General features: G+C 36.9%; 1 protein-coding gene across 1 annotated transcript in view; it reads right to left on the reverse strand.

The window, feature by feature from the left end:
* fam171a1 (family with sequence similarity 171 member A1) overlaps positions 1-23,516 on the reverse strand; it is a 189,373-nt gene that overhangs the window by 45,763 nt on the left and 120,094 nt on the right. Inside the window, exon 5 of the mRNA XM_039737537.1 lies at positions 14,966-15,142. Within this exon, the coding sequence (XP_039593471.1) occupies positions 14,966-15,142 (177 nt within the window). The remainder of the gene's footprint in view (positions 1-14,965; positions 15,143-23,516) is intronic.

Genomic DNA, 23,516 nt, shown 5'->3' on the forward strand with positions numbered 1-23,516 from the left:
CCAGTAGGGGGGAGACAGCTTGATGGCTGAAGTCTCCAAGACTCTGAACAAATCGGAATTCCCCCTATTTGATATCATCCACTCTTGCATTTTGTTCTACACTTGTAATATTACTATTGTACTATTGTATTGAAGATTACTTGTACTCTGTTCTGTATATTGTATTGACCCCATTTTTTGATACCCATTGCACGCCCAAAATACCTAGAAAGGTGTCTCTCTCTGAATTGCCTTTCTAGAGATTTCTTCCAGTTTTTCCCTTCAGGGTCTTCTTAGAGAGTCAAGGCTGCTTGAGGCGGGGGCTAGCAAAAAACAGGGCCAGTTAAACCCAACCTGGGCGCTCTTTGTGTGATTTTGAGGTATACAAAAATATATTGTAATTGTATTTTTAATTAGTTTTGGTTCTTTGACTTATGTTTTATCATTATATTTTTTGTTTACTGTGATGCCATTATTTATTATTTTATTTTTAAATTTTTTTAGTCGGCACCTCAGTTCTGTGCTCCTGTGTGTTGGATGCCATTAATCTTTGTCAGGGTCACATCGTGCATAATACTTCTTTCAAAGAATATTTGGTTTTTACATTTTTGGCAAGGAAATTCTGATTTTCAGTTTTTATCAAGTTTGTCAGAATTTCTGGTTTATGACCTTTGCTAATGTTTGACTTTGCTTTCACCTCCTGGTCTTCTTCACTTGCTACTGTTCCCTGCCAATTTTTTTTCCAAGTCTGGAAGAACACAGCACAGCTATCACCCTCGGCATGTCTCTCTTAGTGCTGCATCACATTTACAGCATGGGTCTTTTAAAACATTATCATATTAAAATGGGATAATTTGTATATTTTCTTGTACCACAGTCCAATTGGTTGTTTACTGCTTTATCTTATTGAGGCTTTGGGTTGCCCTTTCTTAGTATTTTTCTGTCAACACAGGATACTTTGTTAAGGTCACCTATGCTACTGGTTGATGTTTGTCCATGTGTTCCTATCAAAGACAACAGATGACTAATACATTGCCCATGGCAGTGGCTGCTCCTGCTAAAGGATATGTCATTAAATTAATTTTGACTTTTTCTATTGTGGTGAACTGACAATGTGACACATTAGATTCTCCTTCAGGCAGGACAAGTAATATCAGAAATACAACACAGTCACAAAACTCAAAGGTTTAGAAATAGCTTTTTTCCAAAGTAATTCATTTTAAGAAATGCACATTATTTGCAAAGAAGTCCAAATGATTGTTTTTAATTATAGACAGGATTACAGTTCTGCTTTGTTTATTCTCCAGCTGTACTAGGTTTCTTAGGAAATAAACATGCATCTGTGTCATTTGGCAGGAGTTCCAGCCTTTAAAAAAATGTAAACCCTACAATATTAATGGCAGTTAAATTTCTAAAGAAAATATTGGTACAGTAAGAGTTTGTGGGTCTGTGCATGAGTTTGCTCAGTGATAGAATGGTACAGCATCCAGGGTTGGTTCTTACCTTGTACTCCAGTCAAATGGAGAGGCTCCAGCTCTCCCTGACCCTGTACTAGAGACAGGATAAGTACTAATTAGATTAAGTAGGTCCAGTGGCTGAAAGGATTAATGTTGTTATACAGATGTCGAAGATTTTATAAACTGCAACAAATCAATATCACATTGACTTCTCAGAAATGTACAGTGACACTACATATGTCTCAAACTGACCAGTTATGGTACATATGTGTTATGAGATTAATTCTTATAACATTTAACACAAAAATATTGGAGACAATAGCAACATACATCTGATTAACAAAATGAAGCATCCCTTGCCTACAATCATTTCCTTTTCTTGGCTTTTGGTCAACAGGTCTATGCTTTTTAGGTCAAAATCATAAGCTGTAGGTGGAAAATAAATTGCATGTAAAAGAAATATAGTCTAGCACCAATAGTGCATAGTCACAAAAAATTCTTTAATAACAATTTGTGAAATTTTCTGATTTAACTTTGAGAATTATCAATTTTTAATATGGATGCCCACAAACCTCTTTTTCACCAGTCTGTCTATTTAGAAGAGGAACAATGCGCTAATGAAAATTACCAATCTTTTTAGGCCACAATCCTAGGACCCTATCAACCTAAGATTAACAATGCTAAAAGGTTTTGCTTTAGTGTTATTCACACAAGCAATAATTCAGCTTCGTCTCAGCATAATTTAATGGTATTCAACCCCCCTTTTATCTAACAACAGCTTTTTGTTTTAATTATTCTAATCGTATATATATATATATATATATATATATATATATATATATATATATATATATATATATATATATATATATATATATATATATATATATATAAATTGGATTTACACTCAATTGCAGACAGAACCCTCTCTACTCCCAAAATTAAATCCTTACTAAAGCTGATGCTATCATGGACGGGCCTCCACAAGTAACTCCTAAACTGTGAATTTATACTGACAGATAACACAATTTAAGTGGAACCTCAGCACCCAGAAAATACACTTGAGGAAGAACTACCGAACCTAGAACAGACTTCTTCAGCTGTAAAAAATGAAGAACCATAAGATATGTCACTCAGATTGTAACCCCACACAAGCTTTAAGACTGATATGAGGAAAATGCAGGCAGCTCCAAGAGATCACTAGGAAAAAATGGAACAAAGAAGAAAGGCCATCAGAGTTCAGAAATGCCATTATTGTCACCATTTTTACAAAGCATTGCTCTGTAATCCATCATCAAGTAAATCCATGCCCATGTACTTCTACATTGTTTACTCCCACTTGCTGAGGAAATCCCTCATGAATTCCATTGTAGTTTCAGACTGTGCCAAGGCTTTATCACTGTGATTTTTGCAGTCCAGAGAGCCCAGCAGAACTGCTAGCAAAAGCAACAAAAGCTATAATTCTCCAGAAAAAAGCCTTTGACTCCAATAATCAGGAAGTGATCTGAAAGATCTTGTCTAAAGTCAGACAGCCTACCAAATTTCTCACTACTTCAGGCTACTGCACAACCAAATGACTGCAGCTATTCTCTGAAATAGGATGCAAACAAATTAATTTATCACTCAATAGTGTGTTTTTGACCACGCTGTGGAATAACTGCAGACAACTTCGCCAATGTCTACTAGGGCACAGAATCTTTCATCAAAATAAGAAAAACTAAGATTTTCTATCTAGATCTACTTGACCAGGTAATCAACATTTCAGATTAACAATAGGATAAGTTGCAGACTGTTTTCAAGTTTTGACAGCCAACTGTCTGAATATAACATCCAGATGATTGTCAATCCTGAATCAGCTATGCCAGCACTTCTTTTGAGAAAATGTGTTGTCACATCTTCAAGAAATGTAACATTAAAATGGAAGCCAAGCTAAAGTTCAAGCATTCCATTTGCATAAGTACTCATTTGTATGGTATCACAACCCAGGATACCTTCTTTTACCATCTGAAGACTCTTTAGACAGTCCATCAACACTGGTCGGAAAATTCCCCATGTCAACTGTAAGGATCACTCTAATGATATCCACCAAGATAAATATGAATAGCATGAATCATGCAAAACCTATTCTGCTGGACCTGCCATTGCAAGAGAGTTTCCCCACTCCCTTTTCCCCTAAAAGGTCCTCTATTTCCTGCGGAGCTGAGGGAGAAAATCCAGGGAGATCAGTGAGAGAGTATTAAAGACACCTCCAAGGCCTATCCTGGAAAAGGCTGAATGAATGTTGCTAGCAGGGAAGAATAAACTACGAAAAGAAAACGTGTCACCACATTATTCATCAAGCAGCAGTTCATTTAGAGACCGAACCACCATTCTTATTTTCAGAGACAGCCAATAATGATGATGACTCAGATTCTTATAGATAAAATATATATTGATACATTTAAAAAACAATAATCTGTCACTCTTTGGGTAATCTTAATATTTTACTTTATAATCTCCCGTTATAATTAATTGAAAACTTTATAAAGTTAAGTGGCCAAGCACTTCCTACAAATATGGGTCAAGTACAGATTACTTCTTAGTATAATTAAAATAGACTGGTCAAATAAAGAGTATTTCCATTCAAACTAAGTATGTATTATAATTGCATAAGACAGAAGCCATAATTTCAGTTTTTCTTAAGCTCAATTTGAACTTGACCCATAAAACTACTAATCCAGGATGTTACAAAATGAGTTCCTTTCTCCCACCTCCACCATTATAATCCCAGGACACTCAGATGATAAACGCGGTTTTGCCCCACATGTACCATATGTGCAGAGTCAGATGAATAATCAATCAGCTGACTTCTTTTTTGCTAGCAGAAGTGGCACACGATTTGCTTGTCTCCGAAGCCCACTGCTTCAGATTTGTAACAACCATAGCTCTACTGCATCAATCCAAAAAGGTTTATACTGTATATCAGGTTACGTTTTATTTAATAGACCCAAGAAAAAAAAAAATCCATGGACAGCGGTTCCAAACACACAAATATATCATGAATGTATTATTTATGATTAATGCAAGTACTTTCTACAAATATGCAGATGGTAGTTGACGTTAATAAATCTAGTTTCATAAATAAAAAGATTCTCAACCACTGGGTCCCAGGCCTTTTCAGTAGTAGCCATGACGTAGTAGCAGCACTATACTTGTTTATCAATGGCATTCATGAATGATGAGGGAACTGCTTTGTCAGTGTGCTGTTTAATGCACCCACTTTGTCTCCGACTAAATGTAAATTGCAATATAATGTTAAAATTTCCAATTTCACACATACTGATTCAATTAAACGTTTTTTTCTTCAAGGCTTTTAATACAAACATAGCTTCTTTTTTAATTTTGTAAGTTTAGTCTTATGTTCAAATTTATTCAGTGTTTGTAGGCCACAGCGACATTGCTACAGCTTTTAACTTGAACTTTAACAGGATATAGTGCTAAAAAGTAGCCGGATGATTCATACTGGCAGTGATAAAGTGCCTTGTATCTTTTATGTGGATTGCTATCAATCAACAAAATGCATATTGTAAAGGCCAGCCCTGACACAGACAGACACAGGACATCATAGTTTCAATGCACACAAGAGGTTTTTATTGTTCCTTGTGGAAAACACCTTCTTCATCCCCACAAGTCAAACACAGTTCCCAAAACACAAGCACACCTCTACATAGTACTCTTCTTCTCTTTTTCCTTTTTCTTTCTCCTCCAGGCAAGCTTCATCTCCCTCCTCCTGACTCTGGCTCCTTTTATAACTCCCCCGGAAGTGTTCCAGGTGCACATTGACCTATTTCTGGCAGAACTTCCGGGTGTGGCGGGAAAACCCATCCAAGAGGGCTCAGCAGCTGTTGCAGCGGGTGCCGGATCCCAAAAGGGCTGTAACCAACTCCAACTCCCATGAAGCCCTGTGGGAGTCCAAGGCACCGCGGCAACACAGGGGTCTGCCATGTAGCGGTTCGGGAAAGGTAACACTCTGAATAGGATGGCTCCCCCAGTCCTTCCAGCGTGGAGGTGTCCTGGCCAGGCAAGGGTCCCAGCCATCCACCACAATATATTAGTCTAATTAGAAATATAGGAATTGAAGTTGGAATCAAAACTGGTTATACCATGAGTTGAGGAGTTAAGGTCGAAGTTTTAGTTGAAGGTTATGGCGGTACCAACTCCACAGCCCTGCTCACTGGTGAGACTGTTTTGATTTTACGTTTCATTAGAGCTCACTGGTTCATTTGTTTTCATTTATGTTTCAGGTAATTACTTTCATCTATATTCAACTTTTACAGCAATCATAACCTATTTTGGACTTTGTGCGTGTGTTGTTGTTTGCTATTCATTCTGTAAATATTTATGTATTATTAGGATAAGGGAGCACAAAGTCAGTGTTTATGTAATTTACTGCCATTGTATACATATATTTTTGGGAATTGGGATGGGATGGTATGCGTTTATTTCACTGATTCACACGATATTATCATATATACTACTGATCACTTTCATTCTTATTCTTTGCACTCATTTTTTTGTCTCTAAGTCTCTTAGAGTAGGGAGGTTAATATCCACAAAAAGAGCCCACTTTGACTTGCCTGACTCAGAACTGTGCCCATGCACAAAGCAAATGGTCGGTGTTGCAAGTCAGCAATGTACAAAATATCGAGCAGTTTTGCAGATCCTGAAATAGGAGAGCTCATTCATCGAAGCAAAAGACAGAAAATGTTAAACAGCTTCTGTGAAAGGTGTGATCAAGTTTTTGTTGATAAGAAAAAGAAAGGAAAAACAGTTGTCAGTCAAGAATACAAAACTAGCTTATAAAACACACAAACGACTCTCCACACCAGAGTAGTGCACATTAAATGTTATTCAAAAGAGAATTACCTACAGTAATAAGAAACTTATTTTACCCCAAAATATAAAATTAAAAATATTTGGGTTAAATTTTAAACTTTTCAAATGTCAGTTAAGATAAATAATTATCACCATGTTGAAAAATTCACTTTGGAACTTCATCGTTCACTAAAAGCAGCATAGTATATAAATATCACACAAATATAAATGTGCATTAAAAATAACATTAATAAATGAAACCATGGAAGCTTAATAAGCGAGTATTTCCTACAATGTCAACAGCAAAATGGAAATGTAAAATAGTGTAGCTGAGAAGCATGTTGTAAGAGCTAAAGACAACCATCCTAGGTCACCAAGATTGTCCAGCATAAAAAAAAGTGATGTCACTATGTAATTACTTGACTATGTCAATGTTTTATTGATTACCTTTACTAAGAAAATGCAACTGTAATGATTTTTCAAGGTAAAGAGCATTTATATTAATCAAGCAAGGCTTGACAATATCAGTGCATTTTCAAACATATTTAATCCAGTCCAGGACTGAAAGGTGGGCTACCCATGCCAGCAGCACTAGGAACAAGGCAGGATGCATCTGCCCATCATAGGTATACAAACACACAGACAGTGCCTCACACAAACTTGCCAATCAATATAACATGCACAAAAAATACATTATACCCAGAGTAAAATCCAATCTTACACCAGGAGAGCTTGCAAATTCCACACAGAAAGTAACTGGAGACCAGGAATCAAAACCTGGACTCCGAACCTGTGAGGTAGGGGCTGGTAACCACTGCGCTCACTGCTGCATCTAACACTTGTTAGCACTTTAAAAAATGTTAAGAAATTACACAGAGAATTTGTGTGAAGAAATGCTAGTCTACCCTGAAATAAAACATTGGAAAAATATTTAGCAAACCAGCATAGTTCTTTTACAAGTAAAAGTCAGAACAGTTTACATTTTTTATCATTATTGTAATACAACATTACGTTTTATTTTGTATAAGAATGACCAGCAAATCTTACAAGAAAAAATTAAAGAGTATTCACATTTTTATATCCATGCATTTCTATCTCTATCAAGATAAACAAAACAATGAATGGTACTGCTAATTAAAACAATAATGGGAGCATTAGACTTTGTAAAGCTGTCAAAGATACATTATTCATCAAATAAATAGCTATTTGTAATAAGTAATTAACTTGGTATATATACACAGTCAAATTTTAAATGATTAGCCATGTTGCTTTAACAATACCGAACAGGTTGCTAGTATACAACTATTAGAATATTAAAGCCCAAACCACAGTCCTATAAAGATTAGGCTGATGAGAAGAAACGATGTGATGCAAACCAAGTATACACTGACAGTCAACAGACTGGGAAAAGTAGTTGTCACATCAATAACTGGGACTTGAAAGTGACCACCAGTATAAAAAGAACCACGCCAGCAAGACTAGCCATTGTGGAAACTATTACTCACTTCATAGTTACTGGGATATATAAGGTGTGATTAAAAATACGGTGAATGTTTTAAAAAAAGAAACGTTTATTGCAGTAAAAGATTTACACTTCGAATGCACTTCTCCCAACGCTCCTGCCACTTTGCGAAGCAGTTCTGGAAGTTTTCTTTCGAGAGTGTCTTTAGTTGGGCTGTTGTGGTTAACTGGATGTCCTCAATGGATTGAAATCGTTTGTCTATAATGGTCATTTTCAATTTAGAGAACAGCCAGGAGTCGCACGGTGCCAGATCCGGCGAATAAGGTGGATGTGGACACAGAGTAATGTTTTTATTCGACAAAAACTGTTGTACTAGAAGGGATGTGTGACAAGGAGCGTTGTAATGATGAAGAATGAAACCGTTTCAACATTTTCCTCAGTTATTGATGTTGAAGGACGCCCTGATCTATTCTCGTCTTCATCCGAGTCAGATCCATTACGAATTCGATCAAACCACTTAATTGTCGGTGCAGTGTCACCATAAACCGATTTTAACATCTGATGAGTTTCCTGAGCTTTTTGCAATTTGACACAAAGTTTCATGTTAATGTGTTGCTCAATATCCATTATTAACGACAAACTTGAAAAACACACTTGAACTCAACAATGGCTCACAAACGACTGACAGTATCAAACAATTTGAAACTTGTCACAAACTCGGCTCTAAATTGAACATGTCAGAACCTTCATTGAACTGTTTTGTGTTGCTCTTGGATGGTGCTCTGCATCAACATTCACTGTACTTTCTGATCACACCTTGTATAAGAACCTGGATTTATTGAGGCATTTGTTTTATTATTGAAGGCTCATGAAGGGCACAGAAAGAATTTGATCTAGTGGCATTTTATCTTGGTATAATAACACAACTACACAATGCAGAGAGGTTGTCTGTTCAGAAATCCTAGGTTATACTGTACTTTATCGATTACAAACCCTGCTGTGCTCCTAGTTTTAGTATATTACAGGATTTTAAACATAAAGGCAGCCAGTACTCAGAAAGCAATATTCAAAAACAGTGTCTATCCCCAGGCACTGTGCGTCATGAACAGTTGGAGAACACCCACTGACTGTCTGACTGCTTTCCATTAATACTTGGACTGTCCAATGTCATACTTGCTGCACCACATCCTGCATATTTATCAGCTTACTTTGGTGACTATAATAAATGTAATTTTATGTTTTAAGGCAACGAAACATCCATTCATTTTGCACGTTACTGAAAGAAACAAATTTAGGACAGATCACATTTTATTTTTTTCCTCTGACATTAGAATTTCTCAGAAGGGAATTTCAACAAAATAAAATACCTGCGTTATGTACTGAGTCTGTTAAAGTGTCCACCCAAGTGGTTCATAATTTCTCTGCAGCCATTAAGGGACACAAAGTGGACATTCTAAATCATGTCTTCCATTACAAGCCTGGAGTGAAGTTTGTATTTGCAGTTAAAATTAAACACAAAATAAAATGCATTATATTTGTATGTGTGATTGTAATATAGACAGTGAAAAAATAGATGTACAAGCTCCTTAGGCCTGCTGCCCATCCAACATCTTGGACATTTACAATGTGTAGCAAACCAACTGATACTGCAAAACGTGAAATCCAAAAGAACTGACAAGACTTAATCACCTCACATGAACTCAAATCATTATAATGCAAAAACAACCTTCAGAATCAAACATGTACTTTCTGAATATTGACTTATCTGTCTATGTCATTTTATTCCAGACTTTGCTGTGCAATGCTGAGAAACTTGCACCAGGCATAGAGGTAGAAAATTGGAATTTGAGGAACATGAAATGAAATTCATGAAAACCCACTTACCGGCTTTATCACAAGTATGTACTGAATGTAACATTAATTTTCAACAATGAAATAAGAAAATGTGCCAAGATCTATTACGCAATGTAATAATATAATTTTTTCTATATTCCATTTCTACAACTAATGGTAATCACATTCAATTTGTTATTTTTGGAATAAAACCACAACTGTCATTCAGCAAGCAATGATATTATATTTCTGCAACTAGTAATGTGTCCACAGTTAGCTTTACTGACCCTGTAACTGGAATAAGTGGGTTTGAAAACAGATAAATGGGTGGGCATATATAATAAAGAGACTATTGAGAATGATGCATAACCTCAAGTTTTCCTTTGCAAAAGCTATCTTTTGGGACACAGGGTAGTGGGGATAAGTGGCAAATTGTGTCTACCTTAGAATAAATAACAAAACGCTTGATAGCTATAACCAACAAAAAGGCACAATATATAAGCAAACAACTACTCCAACTTTGAAAGAAAAGTTGTTCTCCATGCACTTCTCAAACCACAAAAAATCTATAAAGTCTCAAAATTAAAATATTGGTTATTTTTTATTGTTTTCATCAGTCTTTCCATCTTAATAGCCTTTTTCTTTTGTATGATATTCTGTTTCCATACAACAAAATAAGACAGTAACTCATACAAACTCATACAGTATTAATAATCCACAGTAAAATACATAACCACAGGAGCAGTATAACTTGACCCAGATTTTGGTTTCTAAAAGTAATCTGGGTTTATGGCAAAAGGCCAGTTTATTCTGAAATCATTTTAAATTAAAATGGGATACATTTGAATTTCATGGCAATTAAGTTATGCATTAACATACTGTTTTTGTCGTGCTAAAACATTAAATGAGACCCGTGGTTTTCATGTTCAAGTTATTGCCTACTGTGTACCTTCCCCTGCAGTATTTTATGGCATTATACCAAAAATAAACAGTTCCTGCCACTTACTGCAGCAAATTTTTCTTATTATAATGTGTAGAAACAAATTCAGCCACAGCCTGTACCATATCTAGTGACGTTTCCTGTCTTGAACCCAATGTGGTCTAGCTACTTCGACCCTGAAATGGACTATCTAAGAGACTCCTAATATAATTTCTCATGTGGATCAAGGTAAGAGGCAAAACTACACCAGCTCTTTGACTCCTGCCAGTTTAGTTATGGCTTTGTGTGGTATAGTGGATACTCGGCTCAGAAAGAATGGCAGTTTTAATAAATAATCAATTGGCCGGCTCGTTTTCAATGGGCGCCCTCATGCAGCTGCGGGGAGTTGACAGAGTAATTGAGGCGAGACACACCTGCATGTGAAGGTGTGGTCTTCCTCAATCGCTTCATTGGCTTCTTGTGATTGAGATGCTGCGCCCACAGAGCCTTATAAGAACGAGCCGGCACGAGACAAAGGAAAGAAAAGGGAAAGAGCATGAAGGTTAAAGTAAGGAAAAAAGAGAAGGCAGGAGCATGAAGGAGAGGAGTAGGTGTACAGTAATGTGAGGAAGCTGGCGGACGGCTGTGAAGCCCCTTGTGGCCAGCACTCAACAGTGGGCTAAGGAGTCACTCCTGTTGAATGTTCTAGTAGCAGTAGTGACCACTAGGCTCAGGAGGACAGAGCACGCTTTCGCTAGGTGGTGCCTGGAAAGGCAGTGGTGGACGCGGGAGCAGGGCTCGGTGGCTCCCTGCAGATGCCATAGGATTGGAAATGGGGACACAGGCCAGAAGAAGAAGGGTGCCTGCATCTGCTGGAGGACTTCTCCTTGGGCTGCAAGGTCCACACAGGGCAAGCTGAAGAGGAGTCAGATTTTTAAATGGGCACCAAGGCTCACGGGATAAAAAGACAGTTTCCTTCCTGAATTTTAACCTCATTTTAATGGACTATTAACAGATTGATTTTAACCTCCACAGAACACTTTATTTTATGAATTATTTATTATAGACATTGCACTGCACTTTTTGGACATTGCTGTTTATTTTAATAAAAACACTGAGCACTTTGTACCATTCCTTTGCTTCAGGTGTGCTTCTGGGGATTAGTGTTGACCCAGATTAAACTTAACATTAACTGTATTGCCCTGTAGCTCATATTTGTTTACTTATGATACAGGGACCTTGCGAAGCTAGCCCACACGATGCCGAAGAGAAAAGGTGATTCTGAACATAGAGCCTTTAAAAACTGATGGGAGGCTGAGTATACAGTGTTGTGAAAAACTATTTACCCCCTTCCTGATTTCTTATTCTTTTGCATGTTTGTCACACAAAATGTTTCTGAGCATCAAACACATTTAACCATTAGTCAAATATAACACAAGTAAACACAAAATGCAAGTTTTTAAATGATGGTTTTTATTATTTAGAGAGAAAAAAAAATCAAAACCTACATGGCCCTGTGTGAAAAAGTAATTGCCCCCTGAACCTAATAACTGGTTGGGCCACCGTTAGCAGCAATAACTGCAATAAAGCGTTTGCGATAACTTGCAATGAGTCTTTTACAGCGCTCTGGAGGAATTTTGGCCCACTCATCTTTGCAGAATTGTTGTAATTCAGCTTTATTTGAGGGTTTTCTAGCATGAACCGCCTTTTTAAGGTCATGCCATAGCATCTCAATTGGATTCAGGTCAGGACTTTGACTAGGCCACTCCAAAGTCTTCATTTTGTTTTTCTTCAGCCATTCAGAGGTGGATTTGCTGGTGTGTTTTGGGTCATTGTCCTGTTTCAGCACCCAAGATCACTTCAGCTTGAGTTGACGAACAGATGGCCGGACATTCTCCTTCAGGATTTTTTGGTAGACAGTAGAATTCATGGTTCCATCTATCACAGCAAGCCTTCCAGGTCCTGAAGCAGCAAAACAACCCCAGACCATCACACTACCACCACCATATTTTACTGTTGGTATGATGTTCTTTTCTGAAATGCTGTGCTCCTTTTACGCCAGATGTAACGGGACATTTGCCTTCCAAAAATTTCAACTTTTGTCTCATCAGTCCACAAGGTGTTTTCCCAAAAGTCTTGGCAATCATTGAGATGTTTCTTAGCAAAATTGGGACGAGCCCTAATGTTCTTTTTACTTAACAGTGGTTTGCGTCTTGGAAATCTACCATGCAGGCCGTTTTTGCCCAGTCTCTTTCTTATGGTGGAGTCGTGAACACTGACCTTAATTGAGGCAAGTGAGGCCTGCAGTTCTTTAGATGTTGTCCTGGGGTCTTTTGTGACCTCTCGGATGAGTCGCCTCTGCGCTCTTGGGGTAATTTTGGTCGGCCGGCCACTCCTGGGAAGGTTCACCATTGTTCCATGTTTTTGCCATTTGTGGATAATGGCTCTCACTGTGATTCGCTGGAGTCCCAAAGCTTTAGAAATGGCTTTATAACCTTTACCAGACTGACAGATCTCAATTACTTCTTTTCTCATTTGTTCCTGAATTTCTTTGGATCTTGGCATGATGTCTAGCTTTTGAGGTGCTTTTGGTCTACTTCTCTGTGTCAGGCAGCTCCTATTTAAGTGATTTCTTGATTGAAACAGGTGTGGCAGTAATCAGGCCTGGGGTGGCTACGGAAATTGAACTCAGGTGTGATACACCACAGTTAGGTTATTTTTTAACAAGGGGCAATTACTTTTTCACACAGGCCCATGTAGGTTTGGATTTTTTTCTCCCTAAATAATAAAAACCATCATTTAAAAACTGCATTTTGTGTTTAGTTGTGTTATATTTGACTGAGTTCGCATGGCGCTTTGGTGACTTTGAAAAACAAAAAAAGAATTTTGAGTTGTTTCGCAACCCATTTGTCGATGTGGAAACTGCACCTGTGCAGATTCAGATGGAGGTGATTGAGCTGCAGTGTAATGGCACACTGAAGGCAAAGTACGATACTGCACGGCCCGCACAGTTTATTCACTCCATTCCCGCACAAATGCTCCAGCTCCGTCTACATGCGGCTCGAACCTTGTGCATGTTTGGTACCACATATCTGTGTGAGAAGACTAACAAAACAGCACACAGAAGTCGCCTCACTGATGAGTACCTGCAGTCCATCCTGAGAATCTCCACAACACAGAACCTCACACCAAACATAAACGAACTTGTTGCCAAAAAAAGATGCCACGCGTCCAAATCTGATAAAATGACATAAGAGCAAAGACAATTCAATGATTTGACTTGTTATTGCTGAAAAGAACAAATTTTATTTATATTTCCAGGTTTTGTTATGCACCATGTTCATATTTGAATTTGTATAATTTTGACAGGATATATTTTTATGGAGAGCAAAATCTTTTAGGATATTTAAAATTTAAGTTTATTTTTTATATAAAATTACATAAGAGTAAAGAAATTTGAATGTTTGTTCTTTTAACGTTTACTTTATTTCTAACTTGTATAATTTAGACAGGATATATTTTTATGGAGAGCAAAATATTATGTTATTTAAGGTTTGAGTTGATTTATTCCGGAATAATATTCTGTCGACTAAATAAAAATTCCTTCTATTTAAAATTTAAATAGAACTTGAACAGATACGATAGTTCATAATATCCACGCAGACTTGCACGTAAGAGCGGGAGTCATCCGTTTTAACAAGCAGCGTATTGCACTGATAAGAAATAGCCTGCCCATTTAATTATTTAGGAATGGATAAATAAATTAAGATTTTGTACAAATAATGTTTTTCATTTTTCTTCCTTCATGGATTCTGGCACCCCCAGCAACAGTTGCTCGCACCCCAAAGACTGTATATATATGTATATATATATATATATATATATATATATATATATGTGTGTGTGTGTGTGTAGATATATATATATATATATATATATATATATATATATAGATATGATATATATATATATATATATATATGTATGTATGTGTATATATGTATGCATATATGTGTGTGTGTATATATATATATATATATATATATATATATATATATATATATATATACATACAGACAACAGTGACAAAACAATTACATTGACAATCATGTTACGTTATTTTCAAAATGTTTCCTTTTCTTTTTCATTACTTCTTTAACACACTACTTCTCCGCTGCGAAGCGCGGGTATTTTGCTAGTTAATGTTATATGAGCGATGTGACTAATTAACGTACTTGAGACCCTACACAAACTATGCATAAACACAGTATATCTTCTATTTCTTGTTAACTTTGTACATTATAAGCACTCAAATGTCTTGTATGCATAATAATATACTTTTTATAAACTGTCATGCTAGAAGATTTTCTGTTAAATAAAGAATACTCATCACCATTATACTGTTTGTATATATAGTACAACATGTTACCAGTCCCGTCAATATAATCTATTCAGACTCACCAAGCTTCTTGTCAAATCTCCATGCTGGAATATGGTTATTCTCATTTAGGTTGCTGTTGGGAGGCAGAGGCACAAAGATGTGGATAGGACCATCGACCTGAACGTCTGACCCATCGCTATTAAGCAGGTGTACACTGATGGCAGTGATAGGTGTCAGTTCGAATCGACTGTTGTTTCCTGGAAAGTGAAAAAAATGTTAAGCTCCCAATACAGAAGAAACAAATAAATAGCTTCTTTCAATTTTTGCAATTTAAAAGACATATTGCATGTGTATTGTTTACATATGGTTGTCATATTTCCCATTTTTGCAAAATGAGATGTTACTGTTGATCTGAAACAAGGCACTATCCTACCAAAACAAAAGCATATGACAAACTTTCAGTTGTTTACACTAACTCCAAACTACATATAATATTAGAGGAGCTAGCAGTAAACCTTTTAATTTTGTGTGAACAGTATAAAAGTACATCATCATTCAATATTGTGCTTTGGCATATATCAAGCAGCTCCTCCCCTTGGTCTTGTCTGGAAACTACAGAGGTTATCTAAGTAATGAAACAAGGACACATTCATATTTCTGCAACAACCCAGTGTCTGACTTTACATTACCTGGAATATTGGAAGCTATCATGTAACAAAACATTCCAGGGATGCTGGAAAACCTTTCCAGACTTCCTTCAAATAAAATTATCTTATATTAGCCGCACCCTTTTTTACAAAGCTTTATCTAAATTCAAACCATAGATTTTGTAACAAATAGTTTCCTATGAAACTGACAAAAGTGAATAGCACTGCAGTCCTCCACAACCTAAACATTTTAATGCAAGTAATTATGGTTTCTGTGGTTTGTATAACAGTTCAAATCTGAGATTAAGTAACTTGAGTTTTTATTTAAAGTTGTTAAAAAAAAAAAAAAGAAAGATTGACTTTAGCAGCTTTATCAGTCATGGCTCTGCAGCTCAGGAAGAAAACAAAGGGCTCCAGGAATCCGCAAAATGTTACCAATACTTCCTCCTCAATCTACAACTCATCACGCATCTCTGCTACTGCTGCTCCTTGCCCGACACTTCCAGTTGAGCTGACTCTGTGATTACAAAGCAGACAGTCTGCTTTCCTTCATGCATTATAACATCCAGTTATGGGATGTGTGTTGACTCATTTACATTGTTCAGCTCTGATGTAATAGTGAGAAGCTCATTCCCACCTGTTTTTGAATATTTTAGAAATTAGAGTTAGGTATATGAGGGGGGACCCAAAAACGACGAGAATTTTTTTTTTAAATCGTACATTTTTCAGAACATTTCCAAAATTTAATCAGCCTCAAAATACTCTACCTGAGATGCAATACACTTGTCCCACCACTTTTTCCATTGTTCAAAATCGTTCTAAAACGTGATAGTTGCAAAGTGATATTCTTGAGTGCCTCCATCGTTTGCTTCTTAGCCTCCTCTACATCCTGAAAACGTTTTCCGTTAAGGTCCCTCTTCATTCTTGGAGATAAGAAAAAATCTCAGGGTGCAAGGTCCAGGAAATTGAGGTTGGGGGGGTGGGGTGAGGTGACATCTCGTTTTTCGTGAAAAACTGAAGGACACTCAATGCTGTGTGGGCAGGAGCACTGTCGTGATGCTGAAGCTACTTGCCTGATCACCACAATTTGGGGCGTTTTCTCTGCACTGCATCACCTAATCGCTTGACCATTTCAAGGGCGCCACTGGGCCAAATGATGCAGAGGGTAGTCTAGTACACGCACCTAGCGGCAAACCTCGGAACAAACGCACTTCCAGCTTCCAGAAATAAAATCTTGTTATTTTTGGGTCCGTCCGTGTGTGTGTGTGTGTGTGTGTGTGTATATATGTATATACACATATATATCTATACTCATACATACCCACACACACACAAAGACATGGGCAAATTTGTGGGTACCCTCCTTGAAAAAACAAGAACCCACAATTGTTTATGAAATACCTTAAACATGACAAAAATAATCAAAAATAATTGGCACTCACTATTTTTTATTCTGTATATAACAAAATCAAGGTTTGTTTTAGAGTTTAAATTCAAAAGGATATTTCAAATAGTAATACAAATGAAAAAGGCATGGACAAAAATGATGGGACCCTTAACATAATATTTTGTTGCACAACCTTTAGAGACAATCACTACAAACAAGCAATTCCTGTAGCTCTCAATGAGACTTCTGCACTTGTCAACAGGTAGTTTGGCCCATTATTACTGATCAAACTACTCCAGCAGTGTCAAGTTTGAAGGGTGCCTCCCTCCAGTGCTTTCCACAGATATTCGACATGACTCGAATCAGGGCTCATAGAAGGAATAGACCAATTGTTTGTCCTTAGCCATTGTTAAGTGATTTTAGCGGTGTGCTGTGGGCCATTATCCTGTTGGAGGATCCATGACCTGCAACTGAAAAAGAACTTTCTGACACTGAGCAGTACATCTTGCTCCAGAATAGTTTTGATAGTCTAGATAATTTACTGTTCCCTGCACAAACTCAAAGCACAACATGCCAGACACAGCAAAGCAACCCCAAAATATAACTGAGCCTCTTTCAAGTTTCACAGTAGATCCGGGTTTCTTTTCTTTGAAAGCTTCATTTATTTGCCTGTGGACATGCAGCTGATGTGACTTGCCAAGACACTCCAGTTTTGTCTCATCTGTCCAAAGGGCATTCTCACAGAAGCACTGTGGCTTGTAAATATGTGTTTTAGTGAATTTCAGTCTGGCTTTTTTGTTTTTTTTTTTTCAACAATGGAGTGCTCCTGGGTCCTCTTCCATTAAGCCCACTGTCATTCAAAAAAGCTACTGATGATGCAAAGAATGTGCTGTAAGTGTACCTACCAACAAATTTGTCTAAAATTCTGTGGACACTGAGCTGATGCGACTTTTCTCATCTGCTCAAAGGACAGTCTCCCCAGAAGCATGCATTTTATTTATATATATCATGATGGAAACAGGGCGCCACTGAGCCCCAAGCACACTGCTCTCCTCCAGCTGAGTGCTGCTCTCTGTCCTCCCAGCTCCAACTCGCCTCAACAAGGGAGTGTGGTCCCTTTTACTGAGGACCTGGGAGCACTTCCGGTGCCAGAGTTACTGCCCATTAGAAGTACTTCTGGGTCACATGGAAGTCCCATGTAATAGGGAGTATATCGTACTGCAGCACTGTCTTGTGGCAACCATGGATCCCAAGCAGGGCTGGACTGCCAGACTACAGTTCCTGGCATTCCCTGTTGGTTCCCAAATGTGTACTGATATGGAGGGCTGCTTCCATCTAGTGCCTGGGGCGGGTGGGGAATAAACATCACCCAGAGATAATCCTTCCCTGTCCTCTTCTTCTATCCTGGCCAGGGAAGGTGTGGTCGGGACGCCTGCCCACTTGCTTGAGATTTTCCATTCAGGTAAGGAATCATCTCCTTGTTCTATTGGGCTGTCTGTCCATCCACTCAGGAAACCTTGTCCAGATGTGACCTCCTTCCCTCTCTCAGTTGGGATGCCTTTCTGCCCATTTGGGGCCTCCCATCCAGGTAAGGAATCTTCCCAACTCCCTGGCAGGATCTCCATCCACCACATGTGCCATCTACTATATATTTTTTTTATATATATTTTTTACAACATTGCAATTTTATGCCCAATCACATAAAGGAGTGCATCTATATAAATCATGCAAAGAATTAAAGTGAACACAAGTGGCTTGAAATTTAATATTACATCCAACTCTGTGTCCTCTTGCTACTTTTCATAATATTATTATATTTTGTATATGTTGACTAACAGTACTAACATTTAAGCGACATGTACAATGATAGAAAAGCCAAGGTCATAATGTCTAGTTGGTGTTTTATCTGTCAGACTGTGGTGATTGTGATCTCGTCTTTGCTTCATTTCATACCCTAAATACAATACTAGATTTCAAAGTCAATTTGTCAGAATAGTCTTCACCACCTAACCCTGAATTGGATTTAGCTTCTTGACATTGTTATTCGATGTTACTTAAATGGTAATCTGTTTAAATGTTTATTTGAATAGTCATGATAACAAGATTTTCTTTAAAGCAGATTAGACAAGTGTAAGTAATAAGATTTCAGAAAAGATTATTGTGATCTGGGCTGGCGCCCTGCCCGGGGTTTGTTTCCTGCCTTGTGCCCTGTGTTGGCTGGGATTGGCTCCAGCAGACCCCCATGACCCTGTAGTTAGGATATAGCAGGTTGGATAATGGATGGATTATTGTGATCTCCTGTGATTTACAGTAAATACTTAAGGCTTATGGTATATATGACTTGTCTTAATTTGCATGATGATTAGTTTGTATTAAGATTACCTGCAAGTCCAGGACTCTTTCAACTAACCTTGTCCAGATTTTGTATACTTACTATACTGTATCTGCTTCAAAAACATAAATGAATAGTAGAATGCTATAACAAATGAAGAAATGCAACTGAGTCAGAGAAATGTAAGAAATGTGAAACATCTGGCAGGAGGGTTTGGCACATTATATTGAAGGCTTCCTAAAGATATAGTGTTATGATGGGAAAAAAAAAACTGTGACACAAATCATAACCCATGTTTGCGTGTAGAGGCTGTGATTATAGTGGTACTTCTGAAATTCTGAGTAAAACATCACTTTAAATGTACCAATTTCCAAACCTTTCAAACCTTACAATTAGAAAATGCTCTCAACATAATCCATTGTTCCGCTTGGAAAAACTTGGCAACATAGCTACTGATTGTCATAACTTGAAATTCTAATTAGTATGTAACCTTGTTTAAACAGGACTATTTGGAAAAGCAGCTTAGAAGCAAGAATGAGAATCCTCCAGTTGTAAAATCTCACTGTAATATTATGAGCTAACCAACACATAATGTGTATTTAGTGTATGTGAAGCATTAACATTTAAAATTTGTGCTGCAATAAAATGTAACATATATAATATAGTGTTAAAACAGTAACATTTAAACAATCAAGTAATAAGTGAACCAATTCATATAGAATGCAACACAATTGCAACTAGCTTGTTAAGCCTGTGAAAATATAAATTAATTTCCTAATGTAAAAATATATGTACTGTATATACCAATCAGCTTTTTAAAAAAAATAACTTTCATATTCTTATTTTAAAGTGATGGTGAACCGTCACAATGCATTAAATGTGACATCAGGCTGACCAAGTATTAAATCTTTCCTTACTTGCTTTCTGTGGAATGAAATGAGAACCTACGTAAATTAGACATTCTGCATTACTATAGAATGAATCTAAAAGGGGTTTCTCTCTGCCAGATTCTACATACACTCTTTGCCCATTATGGGTCTGGACTGGTCCTTCCTGGTTCAGCTTAGATCGGTTCTCAAGGCCCATGCAGTGACTGGATCCTCTCCTCTCCCCTTTCACCATCTCAGTTTTTTTTTCTTTACCTCTGTCCTTTTAAAAATGCTATTCTTTTCTTTAATATCTTACGCAATGCCTCTATTAGACTCAGTCCTTTATATTGAGTATGGGAACAATACCTTCTTTCCAGTATCACCCCATTTTAAAAAATATATCCTTATTGTCTTGAAATATAAATTATCAACACACACAATTTAAAATCATGCATCAACTGTGCATTATATCCTAGAAGCATTTTGCTATGGGCCTTTCTCCTGAACCTTTATTTTTTGGAGTCATCCTCCTATCTTGCAGTACTGGTCTCATGACTGCTTTTATCTTTTCAGTTCACTCAAAGAATCAACATTTTTCTCTTCATATCCATCTTTCACTGGACCTTTCTTCCCATTCTATCATCTCTCTTCACCAAAAAATCTTTTGATTGGGTAAAATACTGTAGCTGTCAAATCAACCCTTCGCTCTCACTAAAGACTATTATTGAACCTCTGAAAGTCCTTCTTTTACGGACCTTTGCTTTTGAACTTTCTACTAATAAATCAATAGATATTCCAAAATAAACATTAAGACCAGCTCATCTGCTATATATTATTTTGCTCAATGTTCTTACAGCATCAACTAACTGGCCATCTTGCAGTACTCACAGAGTTTGGGATTGGGGTAGTTCTTTATTTTTGTTTTTCCTGTTCCTTTCTTCTGTTTTTTTTTTTCAAGCATTTAGCTTCTTTAATTTTACATTTTTATATTTAACCAATCAATTGTTTATATGACATTGTTTGTTTGAAATATTCTCATTTTCAACTCTCTAATAAAAATTGTACCACAATAAATAAATAAAGCTTAATAAAAGTGTATTTCATCTGCCAAATATTACTGTGATATTTTTTCTAAGTACTACTTTCTCCATCTAATACTTTCTGTTACACCATTTTTGTTGATTACTGCTTCACAAAGATATTGCCTGCTGATGCCATTAACATTGTGCATGCACATGCTTTAGTCATCAAGTGGCAGCTATTCAGGGAGGGATGAAGCATACACATAGCGTGCAATCAACTGTAAAGATGTAAAGTTATAGATATAAATTTACTTTAAATCAGGTTAAAGATTCCTAAATTTAGTACAGATGTTTTAGCACAGACAGAGGGGTATGACAGGGCTGTCTTTCCTCCCTGACAGCGCAAGGGTCTACATGGAGTTTGCATGTAAAGTAAATGACACCCACCCCATTTTTCCATTCCACACCAGAGTCCCTGAAGATTCATGTTGCACCACCAGATCACACCATTTAAAAAACATCTATACTAAATAACTGGTTTAAACCTAAACTGGTACTTTATAAGTGATGGACTGGCACTCTGGGTCCAGGGCCATTTTCTACTCTGAACTGGATTAAGTGTGTCAGAGATGATTACTGTGAAGGCTGGTGTCAGAAATTAATGCTTTGTGATGGTTCACCATTATTTAAAAAAAAAAAAGTATAAAAAAAAATCTTTTTTAAATCTAATTGGTATATATATCGTCCTGCAAAAGACTGTTGGACCGTCCACCATGTTTTCTTCTTGCCTTTTACCCAGTGCCATAATCCCTGCAATTCTAAACTGGGTGGTTTAACTCTACCCCACAAAATATGCAGTATTAAATTTACAGTATACGCCTATAGCAGTTTTTCAATTCTTGTCATTTGATTGCGTGCTACATATGTGCTTCAATATGCACTTAACCTCTTCCTCAAATGCTGTCACTAGGTAAATGGAGCACACACATGCATGAAGTTACTGAGTGCAGTAGGCAAAATCTTTGTGAAGTAACGCAATAAAAATGCATTTGTGAGTGGCAAGAATAAGCCTCGATATATTTTTATAAAGCCCCAAAAAAAAAATAATTGTCCTAAATGTTTTTATTAGAACAAGAACAAAAAATGAAAATTGCCACTCACAATCTATAAACTGTAGAATAAATTGCAGTGGGCATGCAGGTGTCCATCCACCGTAAGGACCAGTCTATCAAAAGACACACCCAAACTGGGCACTATTTTTAAATGATATATCTTTAGGCTGGGCAAGAAACAGAAGTCATATGAAGAATGTTATATGAACCAAGAGCAAATATGCAAGCCCCTCTCAGAAGGCAACAAACACCTGAGCTAAACCTGGCATCCAACCTTTATATAAACAGCACTTAGTTAATCCATGTCATAAACTGTTTACATTTAGTACACATTTCACAGATACACAAACTACATGAGGGCGTGTCATATAAAATCCAAAGTGGATGACTTACCTTGGCTCTTGCTGAAGAGGGTTACAATTTTGTTAAAGCTATACCGAGCTTGTACACACAGACTGCACTGCAGATAAACTGAAGAAGTCATACTGTTCAGGCTTGATTGGGGCATTGTTATGCAATTTATGTTTCCGAGGAGGAGTTTCCCTTATTAACTCACCATGATCACTTTTAGCTATAATCTACTGCTAGAGGACCTAAGTTCATTCAAAAAGGCTTACAAGTTTGTGATATAAAATGGCATAGCTAACTAAGTTTTTGAATATTAGCATGTTTGAGATTTATAACGGTATAGACAAGTACGTCCACCTATCCATTTTCATAACCTGCTCCCTTATCTGATCCATTTTTAATATTTACTACCCATTCTCTTAAACTTTGGTACATAGTGTATCTGGGAATTGATATTCAAAGACATGCCCGCTCTTTTTCAAATTTTAGGCTCACTATTTTGTGAAAAGAAAGTGGACACATTGATATGAAATCAAAATGGCAAAGGGCCAACATGCCCGCTATATTTTGAAAGTTGTAATCTATAAAAAAAAATACATACAATACCCTCAATAAGCAGCAGAAACCCAGCATAATCCACTATGACATCAACATGTTTATCTAAGCTGCAAATTACAGAGTTAGAAAAGAATCCAAAACCAAATTTAAGAGTCATAGCAAAACATTAAGAAAATTCTAGCATGTGGTTATTTAGACATATTAATGGGGGAATGCCGCACTTCAATTTCCTGGCATTGTTCTTTGCTGACTACTTTAAAAAGATGTAGTGCTGGGTGTGTAGACATTATCAACACAGAACGGGAAAATGAGTGTTTTCAAGTCAAACAAAACATCCTTTGTAATATTGAAAGATA

Source organism: Polypterus senegalus, chromosome 15 (assembly GCF_016835505.1).
Source record: "Polypterus senegalus isolate Bchr_013 chromosome 15, ASM1683550v1, whole genome shotgun sequence".
Taxonomy (NCBI): Eukaryota; Metazoa; Chordata; class Cladistia; order Polypteriformes; family Polypteridae; genus Polypterus; species Polypterus senegalus.